The 25,731-nt window shown below is 42.3% G+C and overlaps 2 protein-coding genes, 1 long non-coding RNA gene and 1 other non-coding gene across 6 annotated transcripts in view; 2 read left to right on the forward strand and 2 right to left on the reverse strand.

Annotated features, from left to right (window-relative positions):
- Positions 1–7,059: 7,059 nt before the first annotated feature.
- LOC139083159 (small nucleolar RNA SNORD113/SNORD114 family) lies at positions 7,060–7,133 on the reverse strand. Its single transcript, XR_011539726.1, has one exon. It is a non-coding gene; the product is annotated as a small nucleolar RNA SNORD113/SNORD114 family (small nucleolar RNA).
- Positions 7,134–12,368: 5,235 nt separating this feature from the next.
- Positions 12,369–15,851, reverse strand: LSM5 (LSM5 homolog, U6 small nuclear RNA and mRNA degradation associated). The gene is made up of 5 exons (XM_008542121.2): positions 15,421–15,851; positions 14,173–14,268; positions 13,863–13,890; positions 13,034–13,106; positions 12,369–12,639 (listed from the first exon to the last, which is right to left on the reverse strand). Exons 1-5 carry the CDS (start codon positions 15,464–15,466, stop codon positions 12,607–12,609), a joined length of 276 nt encoding a protein of 91 aa, XP_008540343.1. The 5' UTR covers positions 15,467–15,851; the 3' UTR covers positions 12,369–12,606.
- On the forward strand, positions 15,615–20,057 carry LOC139082866 (uncharacterized). Its single transcript, XR_011539199.1, has 2 exons — positions 15,615–15,812; positions 16,722–20,057. It is a non-coding gene; the product is annotated as an uncharacterized lncRNA (long non-coding RNA).
- An 819-nt stretch (positions 20,058–20,876) lies between these two features.
- AVL9 (AVL9 cell migration associated) overlaps positions 20,877–25,731 on the forward strand; it is a 55,389-nt gene continuing 50,534 nt past the window's right edge. For 2 of the 3 annotated variants that reach the window (XM_008542122.2, XM_070616198.1), the window contains exon 1: positions 20,877–21,303. In XM_008542122.2, coding sequence (XP_008540344.1) covers positions 21,211–21,303 — 93 coding nt within the window. In that variant the 5' untranslated portion in view covers positions 20,877–21,210. Of the gene's footprint in view, positions 21,304–21,380; positions 21,711–25,731 lie in introns of those variants that run through there. The other variant, XM_070616197.1, reaches the window with a different exon arrangement.

A 25,731-nucleotide genomic window follows, 5' to 3' on the forward strand; every position in this document is an offset into this window, starting at 1 on the left:
CCTTTCCCAGCCTTCTGAGAACCAGCCGCTGAGGGCTTTGTCGGCCACATACCTCTGGACCAACTAAGAGCAGGAGTTCCCCCTAGGCAAAGCTGTTGTAACTTTTGCTTTGGAAAATCCTAGCTTGTCTTCAATATGCTCTGAATCTAGGCCCAAGACAGCCTCTAGCCTGGGCAAAAGGAGTCCCCTGCATGGTCTAATCTAGCTCGCTAGGTCACCGTATTTTGCATTTGTGCCTGTATTGGTTAGGCTTAACCAAGTGGGTTATATAAGACAGTTTTTTTTTTCTCACTCATGCAAATGCCCAGGTAGGTGGTCTAGGAATGGGTCAAGAGCTCCACAATTGCCAGGAACTACTTCTTCTGAGTACTCTGTAATGTCCATCTCACACTCTATCACTTCATTCATATCCCGTTGGCCAGAATTTTGTGCATGATTCTTACATGGCTCCACTTTGCTGAAAGGGAAGTTTAGAAATGTAGTCTTTAGCTGGTCAACCATGCAAGGAGAGAGTGAAGAATAGGGGACAACCAGCAGTTTCCACTACCATGCCCAAGCGTTATTATCCTCTGGGCACATGTTTCTCCTGGGGACCACTTAGAATGAGGTAGCAAAAATCAGGTTTCCAGGGTCCCCTACAAAAACATTATCTTTCTATCACTTCTACTGGTGCTCTTTCTGCTGTGCTTTCTGATGACATCAGAATGTGGGTCTGCATCCTTGCTCTAAACTCCATCAAGGAAGAGCTTGCCTGAGAATGGACATAACACAGGAGAGCAGAGCTAAGAGATGGAGAGACTGCATCCTGCTGATGTCATTAGAACACCTGGATCTAGCCATGGTGGTAAGCAGAATGTTAAATTATGTGACGCAATAAATATCCCCTTTTTTTTCTTAAAAACAATAACAAAACACTATCCACTTTGACCTTTGTCACTAGAACATGCAACCCGCACAGCTGGAGGAGACCTGAGGGGAGGGAGCTCCACAAAGGGTGAAAGATGTGAGGCGCTCCAGGCGCTGCCGTTTCCAGAGAGGGAGTGAGGAAACTCCCACCTGTGGAGCACCTACTGCACAGCCAGCACTGTGGGGTGCTCTCATATCTCATATACTTCACATACATCATCTCTTACACATGTATGTAACATAACATCTATTTATCACATACAGTACCTCCTTTAATTCTCATATAACCCTGAAGTACATGTCCTCATTCCCGTTTTACAGAGAAGGGCACTAAGGCTTGGAGTTGTTAAGTAACTTCTCCAAGGTCACAGCACTGAGAAGTAACGAGCAGGTATTAAAGCCAGATCCATGCCACCACCCCCCCCACCGCCCACCCCTCTCCCCCCCTTCCCCCCCCCCCCCCACACACACTTCCTTTAAATTCTTTCCTGGGCCCTCTTCCTTTCTGGCTCCTGCTCCATCTAAGCCCCTCCTCCTGTCCCCTGCGCCCTTTGGCTCCTGCTGCTGATTATCAGCCTTTTCAAGGTGCTAGGAGCCCAAAGGGAGCTGAGGCATCACTCCAAGTAGCAAGATGGTTCTTTGGAAATAAACTGGGAATGCATATCTCTAGGACACCTATGGACAAGAGCAGGAGCTCAGACACAAGTGAGTTCAATTGGCTTCTGGGGCAGAGGAGGGTAATTTTACCCAGGGTAACCCAACCATCACCATCTGGTCATGGAGGTGGAGTGACATAGCCAAGAGCTCCAAACCAGGTTCCAATGATCTAAGCACTGGTTCCAGCTCAGCCCCTGAGTCCCTTAGGCAAGTCAAGGCCCCTCTCTGGGCCTTGGTTTCCTCTTCTATAAAGTGCAGGACTCGGTCTAGAGGTGCTGTAAGCTCCTTCCCAGCTCATCACATCTTGGGTTCTGTGATCTGAGAGGCCACAAATCTCAGTCCAAGATTTTGCCATCCTCAAGTACCAGTCACTAGGCCAGCAGGAGGCCAGGCTTTGTTGGGTGAGGTCCTTACCTCTCGGGAATTCATCATTTATTTTCCAAATAGATAAAGGGTGGACTAGAAGAAACTAGGTGTATGTGGGGGCTCATTTGTGGTTCCCATCACTATGGAAAATTCCCTAAGCTTCTACAATCTCCACCTGTGGTGATGTGAGCACCGGATCTGGATCTAGGAGCAAACCTGGGCCAAACTGCCCTACTGAGCACACCACTTCTTCCCCAGCCTCTTCTTACCCTCTCACTGGCACAGGCTGCCTGTTGCCTGACTCAATTTTCTCCACTAATTAAATGTCACACTTCCAGCTGCAGTCACTAAGAGATGATCTCCAGGCAATTCAGTAGAGGGAAAAATAAGGTCCTTCCCATTTCTTACTACCCTCATGAGACATTGACCATGAAGCTGGCTAAAACCAATGACAAACAGGGTTGCTATGAAGAAGTGTTAATGGGGCCCATGGCACAAGAAGCAGCAATTAGGAGACAAAAGGAAATCCTTAAGAGGAAGTAAATAGACTCCTTCCCAGAGAGCAGGGGAAGCAGGTGAGCCCATGGCCCACATATCTACGGGGGTTCACCACATCCCATGGTCATGGTCTTTTATTCTAGTATATTTCTCTATTTTATAGGAAATATAATGACCAATTATTTTGTAGATGCCACAGTTCTTTTTGGAAAGTGGTGGAGTATAGCTTCAAAAGTCAACCAGGAAGTTACCGGCCAGTATCCAATGATGAATGAATAAGGATCCAAGGTCGGCCCTCATGTCAATATGGAAAGTTGGTCAAATTAAAGCATCTCACATCTGAGAGCCTCCTGCATCTTCAGAATATCTGCGTGGAAGAGAAAGGCATGAGTTTTGCCTCAGTTTAAAAGGTGAGGAAAGCAAGACTCAAAAAGGATAAATGGCTTGCCTGACCTCACTCAATCTGTAAGCAACAGGGCTTCTACATCAGACGACAATTCGTCTGTATGTGGTTTCCACTCTGATAGTTTTCAAGTTCACTCTCATTGAAACAGAACAAAAAAGGAAGAGGCAGGGGCCAGCCTTGTGGTGCAACGGTTAAATGCGCAAGTTCTGCTTTGGCAGCCTGGGGTTCGCTGGTTCGGATCCCGGGTGTGGACATGGCACCGTTTGGCAAGCCATGCTGTGGTAGGTGTCCCACATATAAAGTAGAGGAAGATGGGCATGGATGTTAGCTCAGAGCCAGTCTTCCTCAGCAAGAAAAAGAGGAGGATTGGCAGCAGATGTTAGCTCAGGGCTAATCTTCCTCAAAAAAAAAAGAAAGAAAGAAAAGGAAGAGGCAGGAGGAGAACAGGAAGTATCACAGCTTTAAAAGATTGACCGCAGTATCCAAACCACTAGATTCCCACAGGACAATAAGTCATGGGCAATCAGCAGATGTGGGAATGTGCCCCCAAGTTCTCAATGGCCACCAATGCTCAACAGATTCCAAACACATCACAGCTGGCAGTGATGGGTGACTGATGGCTGGAGGAAACAATGAGCATGGCTGGCTTTGAGGATGCGACCTGCCACTCATGGTCAGCCACTTCTCCTCCCTACTTGGACCTCAGGCCCTTGGCTGACTTTCTCTTCCACTGAAGTAGAGACAACCAAAGGTAGAGGGTGGATTCTAGAAGGGAACCCAAACATCCAATTTCAACTTTTGTTTGCTAGATGAGAAAATTGAAGTCCTGAAAAAATGGAGTAATTTGCCCAAGGTTACATGGGCACTTGGCAACAACCTCGGGTTTCCTGATTGTCTTTCCACTCCTCTTTCCAAACTGTTCAGTTGCCCACTTGGCCTGTGTGTGACTGAGATAGTCCTGGTGACACAGGACTCCTATCAAGGTACCCAAGGGAAAATGCCTGGCCCTAAAGATATAGAGACCTTAGAGAGACAGCTCTTAACCCTTCTTAGAAAACCCCTTTCCTCCTCAGGATGTGCACCCCTGGGGGGACGAGTTAGGATTAGTTCAAGCATAGTCACCATGCTTTCCTGGGACCATCACTCCTTTCTGATCCTTTTTGAAGCCACTTCATACTTGTGACTCTTTCTTCCCTTGTGATGAAATCTCAAGATCTCTGGAATCTCTCCCTTTATCTTGACTTCCACAGCACCTTTCTTCCAAATCCATCAGATAAACCTGAACAGGTCTGAACATACAACCTCCAAGACTCACCATCCTCCTTGTAAACTGGAAGGTGCAAACAGACCCTTTAGAGAAGGGAATCCCTTAACTCCACACTCCAGATGCTACCATGCTCAGTTCTGTCTCAGCCAGATCCAATTTTCAGCTGCACCCTGTATTCCAGCTACCCTACATCACCCATTGCAGCCCCAAGTGACAAATCTTTCCCATCTCCATGCCTGTCCTTTTTGTCTGGAATACCTTTTTCTCTCTTCTCTGCTTGACAAGATGCTGCTCATTTGTCAAGGCCCAGCTCCAGCGTCTCCTCTTCTAGGATGCTGTATTGATCTGGGTCCCAGCAAGGTCCAGATGAAGAGATTTTCTTAAGTGGAAAGCTTACTTACAGAGATACGGGCAATATAAAAAAAATAAATGAGGGATAGGGTGGCACCCAGACAACAGCAAATGTAGGAAGCCATTACTACCCCAAGACTGAATGGGCCAAGAGGAGGAAATACTGTTACACGAGCCCTTTGAGAGCTGGAGGCACAAAGGAGGGGCTGCACCGACAGCCACAGTCACTGCTAGAGACGGTGCTGAAGCAGGCAAGAAATACCCCAGCCTCTCTCTCCTCCCACCCTTTGATCTCCCACTGTTGCTTCCCTTTGGAGGAACCCAACCAGATGCCAGAGGGCAACAGAGCACTGGCATGCCTATGCAGGATTCAGCATCCCAGGACACAGAGCAGGGCAGAGAATGGATAGAGAATGGATTGGGGGTGGGGAGGCGGGGAAAAAAAGACTAACTGGCACAGATGCCTTCCCTGCTTCCCACTCCCACCACAGGCAGAATCCATCCTCTCCTCTTCACATGCTTCAAAAGCTAACGTATTCATCACACTGTATCACAACTAGGGAGATCTCTATCTCCCGGCCAGGCAGTGAGCCTCTGGAGGGCAGGCACAAAGTAGGTGCTCAAGAAATGATCGCTTTATTAGTGATCACCATGAATGTATTTTCAAATCTCCTCGCTTCTTCATTTTACTCCCCCTGCTAATCTTAAAGCTAACTGCTGTGTAAGTTGAGCCATTTTCTGAGTAATAAAGCCCACTTTCTCAGTCTCATCTTAAAAAAAAAAAAGCTCCTCACTCTATTGTCACCACTTAGTTCAACAAATATCATTTGAGCCCCTGTGCCTAAGCACCGTAGTTTGTGATGGAAGATTCAAAGGTGACTAGACTAGGGACTCAATTCTTGGGGAAAATTTTACGGACTAAGTGACAGTTAGCTTGTGTTGTTGAAATGGAATTGCAGTCACAGAAAAACCATAAAAATAAGTTGATCTAGGGCTCTTTAAATAGTAGTAGTAACTATCACCATTTATTGAGCACTTACTCTATGATGGAAACTATGCCAATGCCTTACATATATTATCTTAGTTAACTGTTACAAACCTGAGAGATGGTTATTTTTCCCAATTTACAAATGAGGAAATTGAGGCCAGAGACATTAAGTAGCCACTAAACTCACACAACTAATAAATGATTGACTGAGATTAGAGTCCAGGTAAGTCCAAATCTAGAGCCCATGTTTTTATTCACAACATTATACTTAAAGACAATTTTTTTTTTTGAGGAAGATTAGCCCTGAGCTAACATCTGCTGCCAATCCTCCTCTTTTTGCTGAGGAAGACTGGCCCTGTGCTAACATCCGTGCCCATCTTCCTCTACTTTATATGTGGGATGTCTACCACAGCATGGCTTGCCAAGCGGTGCTACGTCCGCACCCTGGATCAGAACCGGCGAACCCCGGGCTGCCAAAGCAGAAGGTGCACACTTAGGCGCTGAGCCACCGGGCTGGCCCCTAAAGACAATTTTTTACAGCACAAAAAAGGCAGTTCATGTAGAAAACATGAAAAATAGATTTCTCTTTTTCAAAAGTAAGTGTAAAATAGTATAGATTCAAACCTTTAGCTGGCCTTGTGGTGTGACCCAATAGTAAGTGCAGCAGACGGGAAGACCAGAATCTGAGTTTGAAGCAGGATCTAGGGAAAACTAAACAGCCTTGGCTTCAGCAACTAGCTACCTGTTCCACAGTGCCCTCTGGTGGCCAGCTGATATAATGCATGGTTTTCCTTCTTCAGGAGTGAAATGTTTAACCACCAAAGATTCTGCCAGGGTCAACCTTGGATAAAGTAGATTAAGTCTGTTTCCTGGCCATGCTCTGCTCCAGCCTCATGCCCACTGACCTCACACTCCTTATGACTGGAGTAGACAGAGCATGGATTTGGACATCAGGCTGACCTGAGATCAAGTGCCAGCTCCACCACTTAGAGATGTCAACGAGTGAGACTCACAGAGCAGCAGGACCATGCTGGAGCTCCCTGAGTTTCTGCCTCCCAGCTTCCCTGTTAACAGCCAGAGTCCAGTTTCATCACTGCACTCAGGGTCGACTGACCATGCCAACCAAACTCTCAAGATATTCAGACAATCACCTAATCAGCATTAATCCTGGCTTTCTATGCTTCTTTGACTCAGTATTTAGGCATTTATTATTTTTCCTTAATATATACAATTTTATCTTCCCAAAAGGAACAATTCTGTCTTGAGACTGCCACAAAACAATAAAATTGACTCTTCCTTATCAGAATCTCCATAACCTTAGTTGAAGAGGTGAGACCTTTACCCACTTATTTCTTAATGGGCACCACTGTTTTCAATGCTTATCAAAAATACATTTTTGCCTCACCACACATGTTCATAGTTAAACAATGCTTCAGTCTGTTCTTCTTTATATATTTATATTAGTTTAATGGTTCTATCATTATTCAATTCATAACAAATCTATATTTATAAAATCAATACAAGAATATGATGTTTGAATACTCCTAGCATCTCTCTGTAGAAAGTTTCAATAGAAGGAATAGATTAATTCCTTGCTAATACTAAGACTAATACTTCATGCTGGACCTCAGAGTTTCAGACATGTACTTTCATCATCCATGACTCCTATGTCACGAGTCTTCACCATTGGTCTGTATTTGAGTGTCTTTTTCTTCATTTGTTTCTACATTTGTATTGATTAAATCATTAATTCATTGATAATAAAACACATGTTCACAAAAACTCAAGAACCAGATCCTTGAATATCCCTAACATCAGTTTATAGAATTAAAAAATAAAAGCTATTCAGATGATGGTGGCGCTCGTGGTGGTAGTGACGGCCCAGACTCTAGTTTCTGGTCCAACAGTGTAACAGGATTTGTTTCCCTGGAAACCAGAACTTTGCACAGCATGAACTGTTTGGGGCTATTCTCTTTAGAAGGGAGCAGCTATCAAGACAGTATTATGGAAAAGCACTCTGAGGTCTCCATGATCTGTCATGGAGAAGCATTGAGAAGTGGTAGAACCTACTCTTAAAGTCTGAGTAGAAGTCAACAAAGCCAAAAGAAGTTTAGACAATAAAACGCCAACAACTTAGAGACACCCAAATTTAAATATCATCCCCTCCCATAATTAAATTTACAGAGAGAAATCAAGGTTCACAAATTAAATCTTGCAAATAAAAATCCAAAATGTTAAAGACCACTACAATTAAAATCCAAAACTAAAGTTCCGTGTCTTTGTGAGTTAAAAGACCAAAGTCCAGATCAAAAACAACCTTCCCCAAATTCTTGTGTTCAATCTTAACCAGAGGGGACTTTGACGCTTGGGTGAGGGCAGGGTCCTTTCAACAGCCACAGCCAGTATTTCTTTTAAAGCCTTAGAAGTTACATTAGATATGATTCAAGTAGGTCTTGCTTTTTTAAAAGTTGAGATATAATTCATGTACCATAAAATCCACTGTTTTAAAACATACAGTTCAGTGGTGTTTAGCATATTCATGCAGTTGTGCACCCAACAGCTCCTAAAAAGGTTCTCCTAGGTAAAATTATACCCTTATAACATAAAACTTAGCAGTGCTCAGGACGATGGCAGAGACTCAGAAGCAGCTAAGGGAAGGTTTAGGCCTTGCCAGGATGCCTGTCAGTCTCTGCCAATTGTTCAGAACCCATGACTTTAGAACTTCAACTGGATTGCTTATTTAATTCAGTTGGTTAGTTACCTTAAGAGGCTAATTATGGCACTATGTTGCCCACATCTGGGGGAAATTCCATCTATGAAAACAGTCTCCTCTCTTTCTCAGCAACTGGCATACGCAATAACATTGCTTTCTTGCAGAGTTGAGAAATTTGCACAGGTACAGACCAGGTCTTATTTGAGACAGCCTGTCTTCCTCATCCAACATATTTTAAACCTCCCAATTTCTATGTACCCTTGGAAATGAGTTTGAGTTTTGGGTACCTTAGTGCTGCATTAAGGTGGGCTTTGTCCAGTGACACGGCCTCACTCAACAACAGGAATATTAGTCTAGTCCTGCTGCATGGTTTCTGCTTTTGTTGCTGATGAAGTGGCTTAACTCTGGCAATCTCTTTCCTGGGTAAGACTTCTCCCCTTTCTACATTTGTTTCAACTGAACAATCACACCAGCAGATTCCTGAACAGAAACTGCTGCTGAACATCACCCATCAAAGCTCAAAGTTAACACCATCAGAAATGGAACTCGTCGATATTATGTGCCACCCGATGAGACTCATTGGGAAGAATAGCTTTACTCCTGCGATAAACCTGGGGCCTACTCACGGGGAAACATCAAGCAAACCCAAATTGAAGGACACTCTACAATGGCTAGTCTGCAATCTTCAGAAATTCTGGGGTCGTGAAGGTCAAGGGAAGACTGAAGAACTCTTCCAGATTGAAGGAGACTAGAAACACATGACAACTGAGTACAGCGCATGACCCAGGACTGGATCCTTTCGCTGTGGACATGGCTGGGGCAAAAAACTTGAGTGGGGTCTCTGTGAGGGTATGTAAGAGCTCTTTCTGATATTCTTGCAACTTTTCTTCATTAAATGTGAAACCGCTACAAAATAAAACTTGAAAAATAAAATGCCCCGAGCACAGGCCTTCCTCCCTTGGTTTACAATAATTTCACTGAAATTTTTCTCACCTTCAATTCTAGAAGATGGCATATTCTCTCTATAATAAGGGCTCACATTTTTTTCTCTACTGGCAAAATCCCACCTCATCTCTAGGGGTGAAGGTGCAATTTTGGACCCTGAAATCTAAAGACACGACTACACTTTGTATAATCAACAAATCAACCCTCGAGAACAAAACTGAGACTGCACTGATGGGAAGTGACTCTCAAGCCTAAGGACAAGCCATGTGAATCCAACGTTGCCCCACAACGGGTCCCTCGTTGTTCCACACCGAAGGCTGGCTCTTGGGGCAGGAGATGCATCACTGCCTGCCAAGGCCTGGCACTAACAATTCAAACTAGAACTCCACTAGTGCTCTACAGCACACACAGAACTTAGTTGCCTTGCAGTTTAAATGTGGCAAATACAGTTCCATCCACTAATGTATAAAATATCTATACAGAGATTCACATGTCTATTATCAAATCCTTGCTTCAGTCATACCTGCTTTAAAAAGCTACACCTGCAGTAGCCTACACTCCAGTGTGGTGGGTCTAGGGCTTTGGTAAGGAACAGAATTATCTGGGGAACTGGGCAAGTTGCTAAAAATACAAAGGCCGGAGGCCCTATCCTACTTCAGTGGGCCTGGGCCTCTGCATTCTTTAGTAGCTCTCCAAGTGATTCTGATACCAGTTTTCAAACCAAAGTTTGAGAAAAACTGATCAAGTCACCAATGCCAGCATAGCTTCCACCTTTTCTGGTCTCACTTTTCCGGAGGCCACACTTTTGCTTTAGGGCCCAGCACATACAGCCCTACCTCTATGGAAATGAAACACCACCTCTATAAAGAGACACTCACCAGCAACCTGCCAAAGTGAAAACCCTATATGGTTAGCACCAAATACATCATTTCAACTTTAAACCAACCATATTACCCTGCTGGAATCCTCAATCGCAGCATTTTCTCCCTAATTTTTACTCATGGTCTAGATCCAATGCTCCTCGCCCATACACCAAATATTAGATTTTGGAGGGTCCAGTAAATAGCATCCCTATTATTTAGAACAGTTGTTCTCAACCACAGGTGATTGTTTTGCCTTCAAGGGACATTTGGCAATATCTGGGGGAAGCAGGGAAGAAAAGGAAGGATGCCACTGGCGTCTTGTGGGTAGAGGCCAGAGATGCTGCTAAACATTCTACAATGCACAGGAGGGACCACACAACTAAGAATTATCCAGACAAAAATGTCAATAGTGCCAAGGTTAAGAAACCCTTATTTAGAATAGTACCCAATCTAAACGAATTGTGATAGAAGGCAAGAGTGTAAGCAAATGAGAGTCATATCATCATCTTTATTACTGCTAAAGACCAGATTAAGAGACAGCTTATCTGTAGGCAAGTGAACTTCCTCTTACTGAACCCCAGAGTGAACTCATCCACCCAGCCACAGACTAGGTAACTGTACGCCTCCCTAAGTGAGGTCAGGCTCCTCTAAAACTCATAGCATGCTGGAATTAACATGTGCTCCCTGCAGGCTACTAACTCCTAGATGGAAAAACAGTAAGAGCTGAGCATGACTACCCAGCTCCCAGAGGATGAGTAAAAGGGTAGAAAAAGTGTAGTATCATTACATCATTTAACCTCCCTCCAAAGGGAAAGAAACAAGAGGAGGGAAAGCATTCCCCTGCCACCCCAACAAGGGTCAGAGGCAGTGGCTGGAGTAACAGGCTCCTACTGGCTCCTGAGAACCAACTCTTCACTCTTTAGGAAGTCTGCAGGCCAGCTGTTATACCCTTGGCAGCATGAAACCAGCCACAGAAGGAGTACTTACACCATGAAAGTCAAAAAAGACCATACATCAGTGCTTTGTTTTTTGGAAAATAAAGTTGAGCCCTTTTTTCACGTGGAAACACGAAAATTGAAGACGGATTCAAGATTTATATGAAACAAAATATATAGTACCAAAAATACATATAATCAGAGCAAAGACAGTCTTCCTGATCCACCACCTGTGTACCATAGACAAAAACCATAAAAGAGGAGACCAACCAATGACTACACAAAAATACATTATTTATGTGAAAAAAAGTACCACTGACAGGCAAACTACATACTAGGGGAGTTATCTGCAAAATTCAAGAGTAACCTACTAAGAATTCTAACAAATCAGTAAGGAAAACACAAACGTCTCAATGGCAAAAGCCTCACACAACTAATTCACAAAATATAAATGAGTTCAAAATTAATAAAGAAAATTTCTAACATGTGAGGTTTTGCCTATCACAATGGCAAAGACAGGAGAAGAGAGAATATAGCCAATGTTGGTAAGCATGTAAATGGTACTATGAAAAACTGCCAGCAAGTGTAGGTTGAGGGGCCAACCCGGTGACACAGTGCTTAAGTTTGCACACTCCACTTTGGTGGCCCGGCATTCATGGGTTTGGATCCCGGGCATGGACCTAAACACCGTTCATCAAGCCATGCTGTGGCAGCATCCCACATACAAAATAGAGGAAGACTGGCAACAGTTGTTAGCTCAGGGCCAATCTTCCTCAACAACAACAACGAAGTGTAGGTTGGTACAAATTTTTTGTTGGCAACATGACAATAGAATTGACCTGACACATTTATGAACTTATTCTAAGAAAAATAAAAATGTATAGACTTAGTTGGACTTAGTGACCCATAAGAATAAGCTAAATAAGTTATTATAAATCCACTTAATGGAATACTATGCCTGTATTAATGTTGCTGAAATATTTGACATGGAAAGATGTTCACCATTCAAATTCAAAAAGTCTTAAATGGAGGCTACAAAACAGTATATTCGGGATGAGTAAGTTTTGTAAAAGTAAAATGTGTACCAAGACTGTACTGAGAAAGTCTAAAAGGATATACAGCAGAGTGTGATGAATATTTTCCTTTTGACTTATCTTCACTTCTATAATGTGTATACATTACCTGGGTATTTTTCTTGTTTGTTTTTAATAAGCGTTAATGGGACTTGAGTTCAGTGGAAAAGTCCTCATTTCAAAGCATCAGAGTTTGAACTGAATTTTCTAAGTAATCATTACAGGTTTTTTAAATGCACCTGTTCAAAAGCAAAGTTCATCATTTTGTTTGGAACAATTGTTGTTTGAGAATCGAATGATGAAGTAAATCAGGAAGCAAATAGGAGTAAAATGACAGGAAAGCAAGCGACAAAATAACTACAAGCTTTGTTCCACTGGATATTGCAGTATAATAAACAAATTGACAGTTAACCAAAAACACCTTTATTTTAGTCTTCAAAGAACGAACTGTTCTTCTTTCTCCAAGACAATCATGATTAACTTAAAAAATGGGCATTTACAATGCATCTTCAAAGCATTTCCCTTTAACGGGAAACTTAGCTTCATAGAATCCAAACATTAAAAGGTTAAAAAAAAATTTTCTATTTTGTTGTCCTTATAAGACAAAACAGAATCCAGCATAAGTCAAGGAAATCCATTCATACTTCAGGGCCTTCTCCTCCAGGAACCAGCTGCAAAGGAGGAAAAAGTTTAATAACACCACCACTACATCCTCTAAAAACCCTTACTGAGAGCTCCTCATTGACCAAAGCCACTTCTGCCCCTCAGCCCCTCCTCCACATCCCCATTTTCTCCATGTCACTGCTGTTTATAATTCCAACACGATCAATTAACATTTAGTGTCTCAACAATAAAAAAAATAAAATGAAATACTAAAAAGCACAAACTAATCTTTAGGCCCAATGTCACCTTCAACAGCTCAGCTTTAGAGCCTGACCACCAGAGCACCACTTCCCCATCTCAGGCACCACTGGGCCGTGAACATTTCATCCAGCAAGTTAGTTCTGTAAGTCCTGACCCAAAAAATGGTTTAACATCTAAATAAAATCAGGTTTACTGTCTTACCATTGTTATATTATTGCCATTTAGCAAAATCTGATCTAATTTAGTAATCCTTCTTCCTTCTGGTGTGATTTCACTAAATGAATAGATAAAAAAGAGTCAGGATAAACAGTGATAATCAAAGCCAACATTTTGATCCCTGGAAAGATTAATTATTGTATATAAATGAATGTGAGGTCAGGCAATTAGGTCAACAGTTTTCAGAGACAAAGGTTATCCACTGGGTGATGTATACTCTTCCCCAAAGGCAACAGAGTGGACTGACCGCCCTAAGATTCACATCTACTAGGGCTGATCTTCATAAAAGCTGAAACTTGCCAAGGAGATCAAATATGAAATGCTTACTTCCCTCATTCTTTTTCCTATTACTTATTACTGATTCCTACCCATTAAACCCAATCTGTATTCAATTCAATTCTGAAAGTGAAGATATTGGTTGTGATCTTTATAACTAATATAAGTGACTCATCATCTACATTTTATATTATACATAAATTACAGAGCAATTAATTTAATTAAAAGCAGTAAATGATCTTACTATCAGTTCCCTGATGTGACCTGAGCCCTAAGATTCTTGGCTGTTTTTCAGTATCTTTTACCTTAAAGTTTTGCCTCCACTAATTCCCTACCAGTTTAGCAATAATTACATTGAGGTAATAACCCTCCAATCCAATTACTAGTGTCAGTAGATAAAATTTCTATTTTAAGGTAATTCCAACAGACAATGTTTTTGCATGCATCATTTTACTGCCTCAATAATACTAAAACTGCCTTAAATTAAAAAGCGAGAGATTACCCCCACCCCAATTCTTTAATTTTTAACACTACTCACAACTCAGTGACATCTTCCAGTACCATATCTGAAATTTGGTGTTAAGAAAATATACCAGGTTGAATTTACTCTGGCTTCTGCCTTTGTTCAGTTTTAATCATAACATTTAACACAATGACTCAAATTCAAAATGCTTGTGATTGGTAGGAACTTAATCTTTCAGTACAAACACCTTTTAAAACACATTACAACTTCCCTGAGAATAAATTGATTCTTACTGTAATAATTAGTAAGTACCGACTGTCTATAGTTCTTCTGTTCTTAAATACTGAAGAAAAACCCATATCACCACCACCTTTTAAAAGGATACTGACAAAGTCATCAAATCCTAGAAGCGTGCCAACAATTTCCTTATCACTCTTCATCACAATGTGAATTCTTGATCCTATACACTTGTCCACAAGCTCTGTAGATACATTTTTTTAAAGAAAGGAAAAGGAGGAAAGACGGAAAAGATTATTTTACCCACTCATTACTTTCACAAATATTTGAGTGCCTACTGACACTTATTACTCACAAACGGAGAAACACAAACCAGGAAAAGAATTTATTCAAAAGCTTTAGATCTTAGACTACATATCTCTGTTCAATCATTACATTAACAAATTTTCCCTGTTCTCCACTTACCTTTGGCAGCAAATTATCATGGCTGTGTTTTTATATTATTTTAGATTAACATATGACTCGCCCTCTAGACTCTAAGCTCCATGAGGGCAGATCACTGTATCCCCAATGGGCAGTACCTGGCATATGCTGGGCATTCAAAAAAAGTCTGTCGAATGAAGGAAAAACTTTTCAATCACGGCCACATTCGCTAACTCACTCTTCAGCTACAAAACCTCAGGGAGAGAGAGGCATAACTTGTCGCCACCAGAGATTCCTTCTTGTCACCACCTCCCTCACCCTGAGAAGTCTATCCTCTGTCTGATAGCAGCTTGAACATCTTTTTAGCAGCCTTAGCGTCCTTTGGTATGATGTTTTTGTCCAGTATCCTATCTCCTCCACTGGTTTGTGTGCTATTGGCAGGCAATGGCCGTAATTTAAATTTGAATAGTGCCCAGCCACGTCGTATGGTGCATAGATGCTCAATAACTGTTTGCTGCATGAATGACTGACAAATAGAACTAGTTCCAGATTCTTCTTCTAAGGCTCATTCCAGACCCCGGTGCTTCTCTCAATAACTGGCCAGATATACGACAGGGTCCAATCTGGGGAATTTAAACGCTAGGTTGAGGAGCGGGACGGCTAGCCACGTCTGTAGAGGTGAGCTCACAACAAAGGCGGCCCACGACGCATTCACTAAGTGTGGACCTTTTCTGGTGACGGTTTGGTTTCAGGAATCACAAGTCCCTGGCTCAAGGAATCCTACCACGCCGAGGAGACACGGGCAGCCTGCGGCCGCAGACACTTGGAACCCAAAGACGAGCCGCGGAGGTGGAAAGCAGCGGGTCCGACACATCTTCCTAATACTCTGCCAGGGGCAGCCTCCCTGCAGCCCCTCGGCCCCCAACCCCAAGCTTCGGATCCGCGTCCCCGCTCCCCACAGGACTACCATTACCTAGAGGCAGCAGCTGCGACGGGTTAGTGGTCGCGTTAGCCGCCATGGCTACGCCGGAAGTGGCCTGCGTCCATCGACGTTACGACGGCGAGTTTCAAAGAGCGCGCTTCCGCTTTTTTCTGCAGTCCGGACAGGCTCGACCAATCTGAGGCCGAGCGTGCGATCGGGCCAGGCCACGTGGATCGCGCCCAGTCGCTTCTTTCCCTGGCAGTGAGAGCCCGGGGAATCTTTCTGTCCGCTGAACGTTGTACTGTCTCGACAGTTGCTCACTCTCCCCTCGCAATTTTCGAGAGACGTTAAAGATATTCTGCCTTGTGAATAAATTCTTCCTCTAACCCGGAAGATTTTGCAAAATAGGAAAACTTTGAGTCTGTCTTATTTTCCCATTTGAGGTGAGTCCTCTCCCAAGGCAAGAGGCTCTTAAGACTAGTGTAAATCAATTTGTTTTTCCCGCCACCAATTCCCTGTGTTGCAATTTTCGTAAAACTCATTCATTTCCTTAAAGAATCTACAGCTTCTTTTAAAAGTCCAGTGGATTGAAAATCCACAACCAGCATTTTTTTAAAACTTCCAGGGTGGGGATTTAAAGTGTGTTTTCTTCACATGGTCAAGGAAAACAGTTCAGTGTTTACCAGGGGGATGGGGGGTGGAGGGTGGGCACAGGAGGTGAAGGGGAACATGGTGACAGACAAGAAATAATGTACAACTGAAATTTCACAATGATGTGAACTATTATAAATCTCAATTAAAAAAATTAATTAAAAATTTTGTTTAGGGCTGGCCCCATGGCCGAGTGGTTAAGTTGGCACGCTCTGCTTGCGCGGCCCAGGGTTTCACCAGCTTGGAGGGCGCGGACATGGCACCACCCATCAGGCCACGTTGAGGCGGTGTCCCACATACCACAACTAGAAGGGCCCGCAACTGAAGTATACAACTATGTACTGGGGGTGTTTGGGGAGAAAAAGCAGAAAAAAGAAAAAAGATTGGCAACAGTTGATTAGCTCAGGTGATAATCTTTAAAAAAAAATTTTAAGAAAATAAAAATGCATTTAAAAATAAAGTATGTTTTCTTTTTATTTTCTACTACTTTGTTTAATTCATCGTTCTTCTTATATCTAGGAGTCCGTTATAGACTTTGTATTCAGTGTTTCTTCAACAAACATTGTCTAACAGGCAACCACCAGATGTCACTCTCTGTTAACGTCATCACACTTAAGAAAGCTTAATGCTTTGGCACTTTCGTTTTGAAAAGAATAGAAAGCAAATTCTCTTCCTTCGTCTGTTTTCTGTTTGTATCCTAGGAACTTAAAGCTAAAGAGTCTAAACAGCAGAGGCCGGAAAGAACATCATTCATCCACACAACAAACGGTTGTAAAGAACCCATCATTCACTCACTGAACAAGTATGTATTAATTGCACACTGTTTGTCTGGCATTTTGCTCAGTATAAAACAGTGTACAGAACAGAACTAAAAGGTCTTCTGCCCTTGAAGGATCTTATGGATGAATGGGAGAGAAAGACAACTAATAAACATTATGTACAAGGCACATAAAATTTAATCTATAAAGCAAAAAGACCTTTTTTAGCTTCAAGAATCCTAGAGAAGTAGCTAGGCTTTAAGGTAAACATCAGTGAGGAGGTTCAGAAGCCCCAAAGCATTCAGCCTCCTTCTAAATACAAAGCCAATCCTGGCTTTTTTGCATATTTAAAAATGGAGCACCTACTGTGTTCCAGGAAATTTACAAACACACTTATTCCTAATCTTTATGACTATTCTTTGAGACGGATGTTAGGATGAAGTTCCTCATACTCAGAGGTTAAATAATTTGCCCACTGGCTACATAGATAGCTTGGGAAACTTCACAAAGAATTGACAGGAGTCTAGTCTTGGAGCATGAGTAAGAATTGGATAGGCAGAAAAGGGGCAGGAGGAGCATTCCAAGTAGAGGGAATACTGTATGCAGTTGGTATGTGCCCACCTCCAAACATCTCTTGCACTTTAATTTAAATCTTACGTACTTGCACTAAGTTTAGCATCAAACCCTTCCCTTCCCAAACGTTTTTGTTTAATAACTCCCGTCCTTAGTGATTTTACTTTATTGCACTAGGATGCTCTGCCCCCAAGTTCTTATAAATCGTGCTCATCTTTCAAGACCTTGCTCAAATGTGACCATCTTTGTGAAGCTTCTCCGACTTGCAGACTTGGTGAGCTTTCTCATTATCCTGCAAGAATGTTAATAGCTCTCAGAATGCTCTCAAGGTATTCTCTTATAATTATCTATCCAGGGGATTACCTCTCCCTGAAAAAGACTGTGAGTTGCTGAAAGTCAAGAATTTGGGGAAGCAATATAGTGATTAAATCCATTGGTTCTGAAGTTAATTTACTTTGGTCCAAATCTCATCTCCACCACACTTCCTTCTAGTTATTTGACCTTGGGCAAGTTATTTAACCTTCTTAGTTCTCAATTTACCCATTGGATAATAGCATCTACTTATAGGATTGTTGTGAAGATTAAATGAGATAATCCATGAAAAGTAGTTAGCAGAGGACTGGCACATAGTGCTTACTCATTAAATGTGAGCTGTTATTGCTTATTTATCTGTGTTTCCTAATACTTAACATGATGATTGGCTTGGAGTAGGTGCTACAAAATCTAGCATTGCTAGCTTGTTTCATGTTTATCTTATTTTTATAATAAGATATAAGCCACTTTAAGACAGCAATTTCTTTCTTTCTCTCTCTCTCTCTCCAACTCTCCTCTTTCTTTTTAATTCTTGTTGTTGTTGCTGCTCTGTGCCTATTACAGTTCCAGGTGTACTGTAGGGTTTAATGAATGTTCTTTAAATTGATTCTTACTATATCATTCATACCCATCAACATCCTCCTTAATCTTCATAAGATTCTAAAGGCAAAGTAATGCCAGATTTGTTTGTGAAGCCGTTTTCTTTTCCTGGTTTTTCTTTTCTATTTCTATCCTTGTTTTATTTTTTCCATACCATAATAAGGGTAGAGACCAAATTCAAGGCATTATTGCTACTTGATAGAGTTTAAAGTTCAGAAAAACATGGTTTTAAGAAAGTCAGTACTTTGGTTTCCATTACAAAAACAAAATGTACGGTAGCAATTTTCAATACTATTGATGAAGAATAAAGAAAGTCTCTTTACACTCTGAAAAAAGATATATAGTTCATTTACACAGTAGAGTTAATGGGGATTGCAGGAAGGGAGTGGTTTTATCGTTTTCTTTCCTGAGGCAAGATGCAAAAAGAAACAAGGGGCCAATTCCAGATAGAGAGTTCATTTTTAATGAACTAGAAAACATGTCATAGCTCTGTCTCCAGGGTTTTTCTCCCTTTAGCTCTTACAGCGCAGACATGAAACAGAATTTACAAGTCATCATAAAATACATGTAACTAGAAGAGGCTCTTCAGTGTATTATATATTCAGAAAAGAATTTCTAATTTTTTCCTGGGAGACAAATGTCATCATAAAAATACAAATAAAACTTTCCTTTCAAAATAATGTTCCAAAAGTATTATGTTGTCTGAAATTGTTGTTTCCAATCTTAATAATCTCCTTTCAACACTTTTTAAAATAAAGGAGAAATTTATTTTTTTTCCGCAACAGATATTTGTCCTTGTAGACAATATCTTTTTTTTTTTTTTGAGGAAGATCAGCCCTGAGCTAATATCTGCTGCCAATCCTACTCTTTTTGCTGAGGAAGACTGGCCCTGAGCTAACATTGGTGCCCATCTTCCTCTATTTTATATGTGGGACGCCTACCACAGCATGGCTTTACCAAGCGGTGCCATGTCTGCACCCGGGATCTGAACCGGTGAACCCTGAGCCTCCGAAGCAGAACGTGTGCACTTAACCGCTGCACCACCAGGCTGGCCCCTAAGTGATATATATTTTAAACATTTAAGCAACATAATAGTTATGAATAAATGATTTCATCTTAGTTGGAAGCTCTAGGATGCAAAGTGACACAGATTTTTATAAAGCTACTACTGGGTCTCCTGCACAATGAATTAAGCAATTGGTGTTCACTGTAGATATAGAATTCTAAGATGCCCTGTCCTTAACATATTTTTTAAAAGATGTTCACTTAGATTTTAATTTTAGCTATGGCTATTGTGGAAAATGTCAAGGCAGATAGAAAAAAACAATATATCCTGCATAGAGGGAATAATATAGTTTCACACACGTTCTGAGCCTATGCCAAGAATTTTGTAATACAGAAAAGAAATGGTAACGTCTTGAAAAATTTTTACAGTATTTTTATTAGCATTAAAACAGTTCTACTGAATCATAGAAACTAAACTTGATTATAGGAAGCCTACTGTTTTTCTCAGCTATACTTAGATTGTAAGGCAGGTCATTAAACTTCAAGACCAGGAATGGAAAATAATAACTGCTAAGGTTGTCTAAACTAAGGGATGTGCAACTAGCAATGGTAAACTTCACAGTCAGTTATTACAGTAATCTGGAATTCTATTTAAAGCAGGCCGCTATCCGTTAGTTTATCCCAAAGCTGCCCTGGATAAGACTTATTAAATCTGTTAGGATTTCCACTATTCACTTTAAATTGACATAGGAAGAGATTCAATGCTTTTTTAAAAAAATTGTAGTACAATGAGTAAGGAATTTAAGGAATTAAAAACCCTGATACCAACAGATCCCATATATTTCGTGCTGACGAGAGTACTAAACCCAGGAAAAGACAAAATGAAAAACAAATTTTTTTTGAGGAAGATTAGCCCTGAGCTAACTGCTGCCAATCCTCCTCTTTTTGCTGAGGAAGACTGGCCCTGTGCTAACATCCATGCCCATCTTGCTCTACTTTCTGTGTGGGATGCCTCCCACAGCATGGTGTGCCAAGCAGTGCCATGTCCTCACCCAGGATCCAAACCCGTGACCCCAGGGCCACAAAGCGGGACGTGCGAACTTAACCGCTCCGCCACCGTTCTGCCCCCAAAAATATTTTTTAAAAATAGCAAGACTTGGACAATAATTTTAAAGATCTCTCTGTAAACTACCTTTATTGTCAAGGATATACTGCTTGAGGCCTTAAAACGCTTCCAAACTCCTATACATAATATTTACACAAGAAAATAAAACCCAGAACGAAGCAACCGTGGGTAAGCAAGTAATTTAAAAGCTGAATGCACAGATACAGAGCCGCACCAATATGCCTCCGGCTTAGCAAATATTTAAGAGTAAAGGGCAGAGAGACCCTAGGCCAGAGATGCGAAAGAAAGGAAGTGAAGGAATTCGTTACTGAGAGTGAAGGGAAAAGACGTTTAAAAAAAAAAAAAGGAAAAATATGAGGAAAGAAGAGGGAAACGACGGAGATTTTAAGGAGGAAGTAGAGGGCAGAAGCGGGTCGAGGCCGCACCGGGGTACCAGGAGACAGGTGCGCGAGGAGGCCCCACAGGCCCCGCCCACGGGCCCCGCCCCCGAGAGACCCCGCCCCTCTCCCCAGGCCCCGCCCCGTCAGGTCCCCTCCGGGTCCTGCCCAGCCCCGCCTCGCCGGCGGCGGCCGCCGCATCAGGTGACAGCCCGGAAGCAGCGGAAGCGGATGAGGGAAGCGTGGCCGCGGCGCCGGGGGGCGGCGCGGAGCTGCGGGAGCCTCGGCCTCCTCCGGGCCCTCTGCGCGGCCCTCATGCGGCGCCCTCGCTGACACCTGGAAGCCGCCGCTCGCCGTCCTCCTGGGGGACCGCGGGGTCGCCCGGCCCGCCGCCCTTGGCGGTTAAAGTCGTCGTCGTGCGGGCCCGCGGCGGCTGCCCATGGAGAAGGCCGGGCGGGGCGGCGACGGCGCCCCGCGGGGGCCCGTTCTGCACATCGTGGTGGTCGGCTTCCACCACAAGAAGGGTTGCCAGGTGAGCAAGGGCCCGAGCCCACCCCTGGCCGGTCGGGTGCTCGCGCGCCGCCGCGCCCACTCCCCTCGGCGCGGCTCGTCGCCTCCGGACTGGACTCCTCTCTCCAGCTTCTCGAACTCGCCCTCCCTGAAGTCCATCCCCCACACTCCCTTCTCTCTCCTGCCCCCGGAAATTGTATTCTGAGCGGCGGAGGAGCTGAGTGTTGGTATGTTGGGGCTGGTAGGTGTTTAGCTTCTTGGATGTAGTGGGAAGAAGGAATCAAAGATCGGCCCCACTCTCTTCCCCATCCATCTGTTTCCATTGACTTTCTGGGTGTCCGCCTATCATGGAAGCCTTTAGAAAAATTCAGCACTTGGACTGCGTTTCCAAAGTGATGAGCTCGGTGGGCTTCCACACGGATGCCTCAGGTTGGTTAAAGCACTCGCGGCGCCGTGGGGAAATCAACTTCCTTTGTTTATCTGTGGAAGCCCTGGAATTCGGGGTATTAGCGTGGCGTACTGACTCTGTCCCCCCTTCCCGTTGAGCTTCGGTTTTGCTATTTGATCCTGTCCAGATCTTGCCTTTTGGTGAGAGTGACCTCTCTCCAGGGTAATTGCAATAAGAGAAAGTGTATTTACCGAGCAAATACAAAGTCATTTTTAAGCTGCTTCGCTGAAATGATGAACGAGAACTAATGGAACATTTGCAGTCTGTGTATTGAAGGCAAGGGAACAAAATAGAAACAGAATTATTTAATGAGAGCAAACACTGGAAGGCAATGATGTCATAATGTGTTAGTGAACAGTTATTTGAAATGCCTAAGGTATTAAAAATACTGATTGCTACCACTGGGTAACGAAGCATTTCGTTGCTTGCTCTTCACAGAAAATGTAACAATTTAGAAGACTTTTATTGGCAAAATTTAAGTTTGTTAGAGAATGATAACAGAAAAGTGATGAAGGGAATGAAAAGATGGTTGTGTTTGTACGTGTTTTAAAGACTGCTTAACTTCAAAAGATCATATTCCTTGTCTCTCGGGTAAAAATGGCATAGAAAGATACCAAGGAGGAAGTGGCGTTATTCATTGTGGTATTAAAAAAATTGCAGGGGCCTGCCTGTTGGTGTAGTGGTTGTTTGCACGCTCTGCTTAGGCAGCTGGGGTTCTCGGGTTCAGATCCCAGGCACAGACCTACACTCGGCTCATCAAGCCATGCTGTGGCAGCGTCCCACATACAACATAGAGGAAGATTGGCAGAGATGTTAGCTCGGGCCAATCTCCCTCACCAAAGAAAAACCCCACCTCCTCCAAGCAGCAGCAGTAGAATATAAGTTTTTTAAATGTGGCCCTATATTTAGAGGTAAGAGAATAGATATTTGAGATTGTACCATGGCATGCAAACACAGTGTTCATCATTATTAGATTTTTAATATTTTAAGACTCCACAGCTTTGATCTTAATTGTCACTTTATAACTTACTTTGGCTATGGGTGAAGTAACAAACTTGGAGGAAGTAGAATGATCTTTCTGAGGTCACACTGCAAAACAGACCTGGAGTCAGACTTAGAATTGCTTCTGGCACCATATGTGTTCAGTCTTCTAAGCCATGTGGCATTTAGGAGTTTTTTAGGTAGAGTAAGAAGTGGGGGCCCACTTCTAGACCAAACTGAATGGAACTTTTAAAGACAAAAAAGAAGGAAATACTGATAGGAGGTAGAATAAAATCTTTTAATTTTTGCTGTCATCTAAAATCGATTAATTATTATGTTTTGTACCTGTTTTATTGGCAAAAGTAATATAATTTGTATTTCCAGAAAGGAAAAATTATTTATTTTAGGAAACAAAAATGTAATGCTGCTTGGAGATTAAAGAAAACTTAGCAACAGATTGTAAGATGAAAGAGGCACTTTGGGCTGAAGTAGCGCCCTGGGCGCTGTGGCATCTCTCTGGATTTGTCTGGCTTTTGGTTTCGGCACTGAGGTAAAGGTGACTGGTTTGATAAAATGAACACGGTGCTGGGAGTCAGGAGACCTGGATGACATCCTGGCCTCACAGCTCCCATGACCTCCAGCAAGTCCCAATTGCTTAATTTTTCTGTACCTCGTTTTCCTCTACCAGATTTCTTCGTGAGAATTTTAGACCTGGAGAGGATCCTTAGAGATCATCTACTCTGTCTCCCTTACATTTACAGATGAGTAAACTGAAACCCAGAAAGATGAAGTAACGTAAGCATCCTTACACAGATAGCTTGATGCTATCAGAAAAACCAGAGCTGGACAGTAGTTAAAGCGGTAAAAACAGATTTTATTCAGAAAAGCTATTGGAATAGGGGAAAGACACCTCAGTATAGAATTGAGCTCAATTCCAAATACAACAAGGAAAATCGGGAATTTGTAGCCGAGGAGAAGAGTGGGAGTCAGCAGCAGGTTATGGGGGTTTTTGGCTAAACCCACCTAACAGGATTCTTGCTAAAATTGGACAGTGCAGAGACAGATACAGAAGCCCAAAAGTCAGGAGCCGGTTGAGAAGAGAGTTCCGAGGAGGCTGACTGAAGTTTGGTCCAGGAGAGACTGTCAGCACTAACAGTGAAACCTGCATGTCCCTAGTCTCTATAACCACATCTCTTTTAATAACACTTTTAAGTTGTAGGCTCTTAGTAGAAAGGAAAAAGATATGCTTGGTTTTTTGTTTTTGTAATCCACATGGTGCTTTGCAGAGACAAGGGCAATTATTTTTGAATAAATATACCTGTTGAGTGAGAGTGCAGAGGGTTCTGCCAAAGTGCAATGAAAGATGAGAAACCTAGAATGGATTATTTTCTTATTGCTGACTGAAAGAAAGCAGCTTTCTTTTACTTTTTTTTTTTTTTTGAGGAAGATTAACCCTGAGTTAACATCTGCTGCTAATCCTCCTCTTTTTGCTGAGGAAGACTGGCCCTGAGCTAACATCCATGCCCATCTTCCTCTACTTTTTATATGTGAGACGCCTGCCACAGCATGGCTTCACCAAGCAGTACCATGTGCACACCCGGGATCTGAACCTGTGAACCCCGGGCCGCTGACGTGGAACGTGCAAACTTAACCCCTGTGCCACCGGGCTGGCCCTGACAGCAGCTTTCTAAAATTACACCTAACCTCTCTTGGAGCAGAAAACGAAGAGCTAAGAACCTGGTTTTGCAAATCAAACGAGAATTTATAATAGCTAGTCAAAGTCAAAATGTAAAGTGAGTAAAAAGTGATTTTTAGACGGGTCTATTCTGCAGCTTTTGCGTGAGTCAAACATTTATAATTTTAATAGAACTATTACTGTTTCTCAGAGAAAAAATTTGGCTTACTAGCATGCTGTTAATTTTCTGTTATTCCTCTAGTGAAGGTTGGTTGGATAGATGTTGTTATGATTTCTGGACTGTAAAGAGAGTGAAGGTTGGGTGAGTGGAGAATCTGAAAAACCTTCATTGGAAACCCTCTGGTATTCGCCAGGTTGTGTCTAGGGGCTGCTGACACAGCCAGTCCACTCAGACTACAGAGCAAATGAATGAAAAAAGTCTCTCACACTGAGTTGGTTGTGAAATTGACAGGTCAATTTAGTCAAAAACAATGAAACTTTTGCTGGAGACATAATTTGTAGAAATTCATGGTAGTTCATGCAGGTGGAACAGGATGTTCAATGGATTTGTAATAGTATTGGGAAAGATGTGGAAATAGTTGATTCAGCTACGTTTTTTTTTCATTTTGGGTTGCTGTGCTTTTTCCCATGTTTGTCTTAGTTTTTGTAAAATATCAAGAACAGTGTTGATCTCGCCAGGTAAAGAGGAGTATTATAAAAGAAAGTGTACTAAAATTTCAAATATATGTTATGTTAATTCTTAAAGAATGTTCTTCGTTTCTGCAAATTAGTGTCTTTTTAGATGTGCTATAACTCTGCTTTCCTCACCCTTCAAAATCCACATAGATTTCATGTTCCGGAAAGTGCATGTGTTACATGCATTGTCTTAGAATTACTGTTCTAGAGACGCTTCTTTTTTAATCAGTATATCAAGTGTTTCAGAGGCTCTAATTATGTACAATTTCCCACAGGATAGGTTAATCAGGTGCCTTACTCTCCGTTTAAGATTTTACTTCCAGGTGTAAAGGATTCAAAGTGCATGGCTCATTGAATTGTGGCTGACTTCAGATTGTTTCAGAATGTGTGAGGGTGCTTTGTGAGGCTGCTCTTCCAAGTCTCCACAATGCTGCGGGTCATGTGGATCTCCGTTCTTTGCGTGTACTGAGATTATTCATAGCGAAAATTTCCATACTTGGTTGTAATTTGTAATTTTTAGATTCAGGTGAACCAAAGTAAAACCTTTGTTTAAACGTAATTCCTTTCATCAGTCTACTGGGTTAAGCACGATAACTTTACATGGGAAAATATGCTAAATCTTTTAGACTCTTCTGCTACAGAGGTGCTCT

The sequence above is a fragment of the Equus przewalskii genome, chromosome 4 (genome assembly GCF_037783145.1).
Source record: "Equus przewalskii isolate Varuska chromosome 4, EquPr2, whole genome shotgun sequence".
In the NCBI taxonomy this organism is placed as follows: Eukaryota; Metazoa; Chordata; class Mammalia; order Perissodactyla; family Equidae; genus Equus; species Equus przewalskii.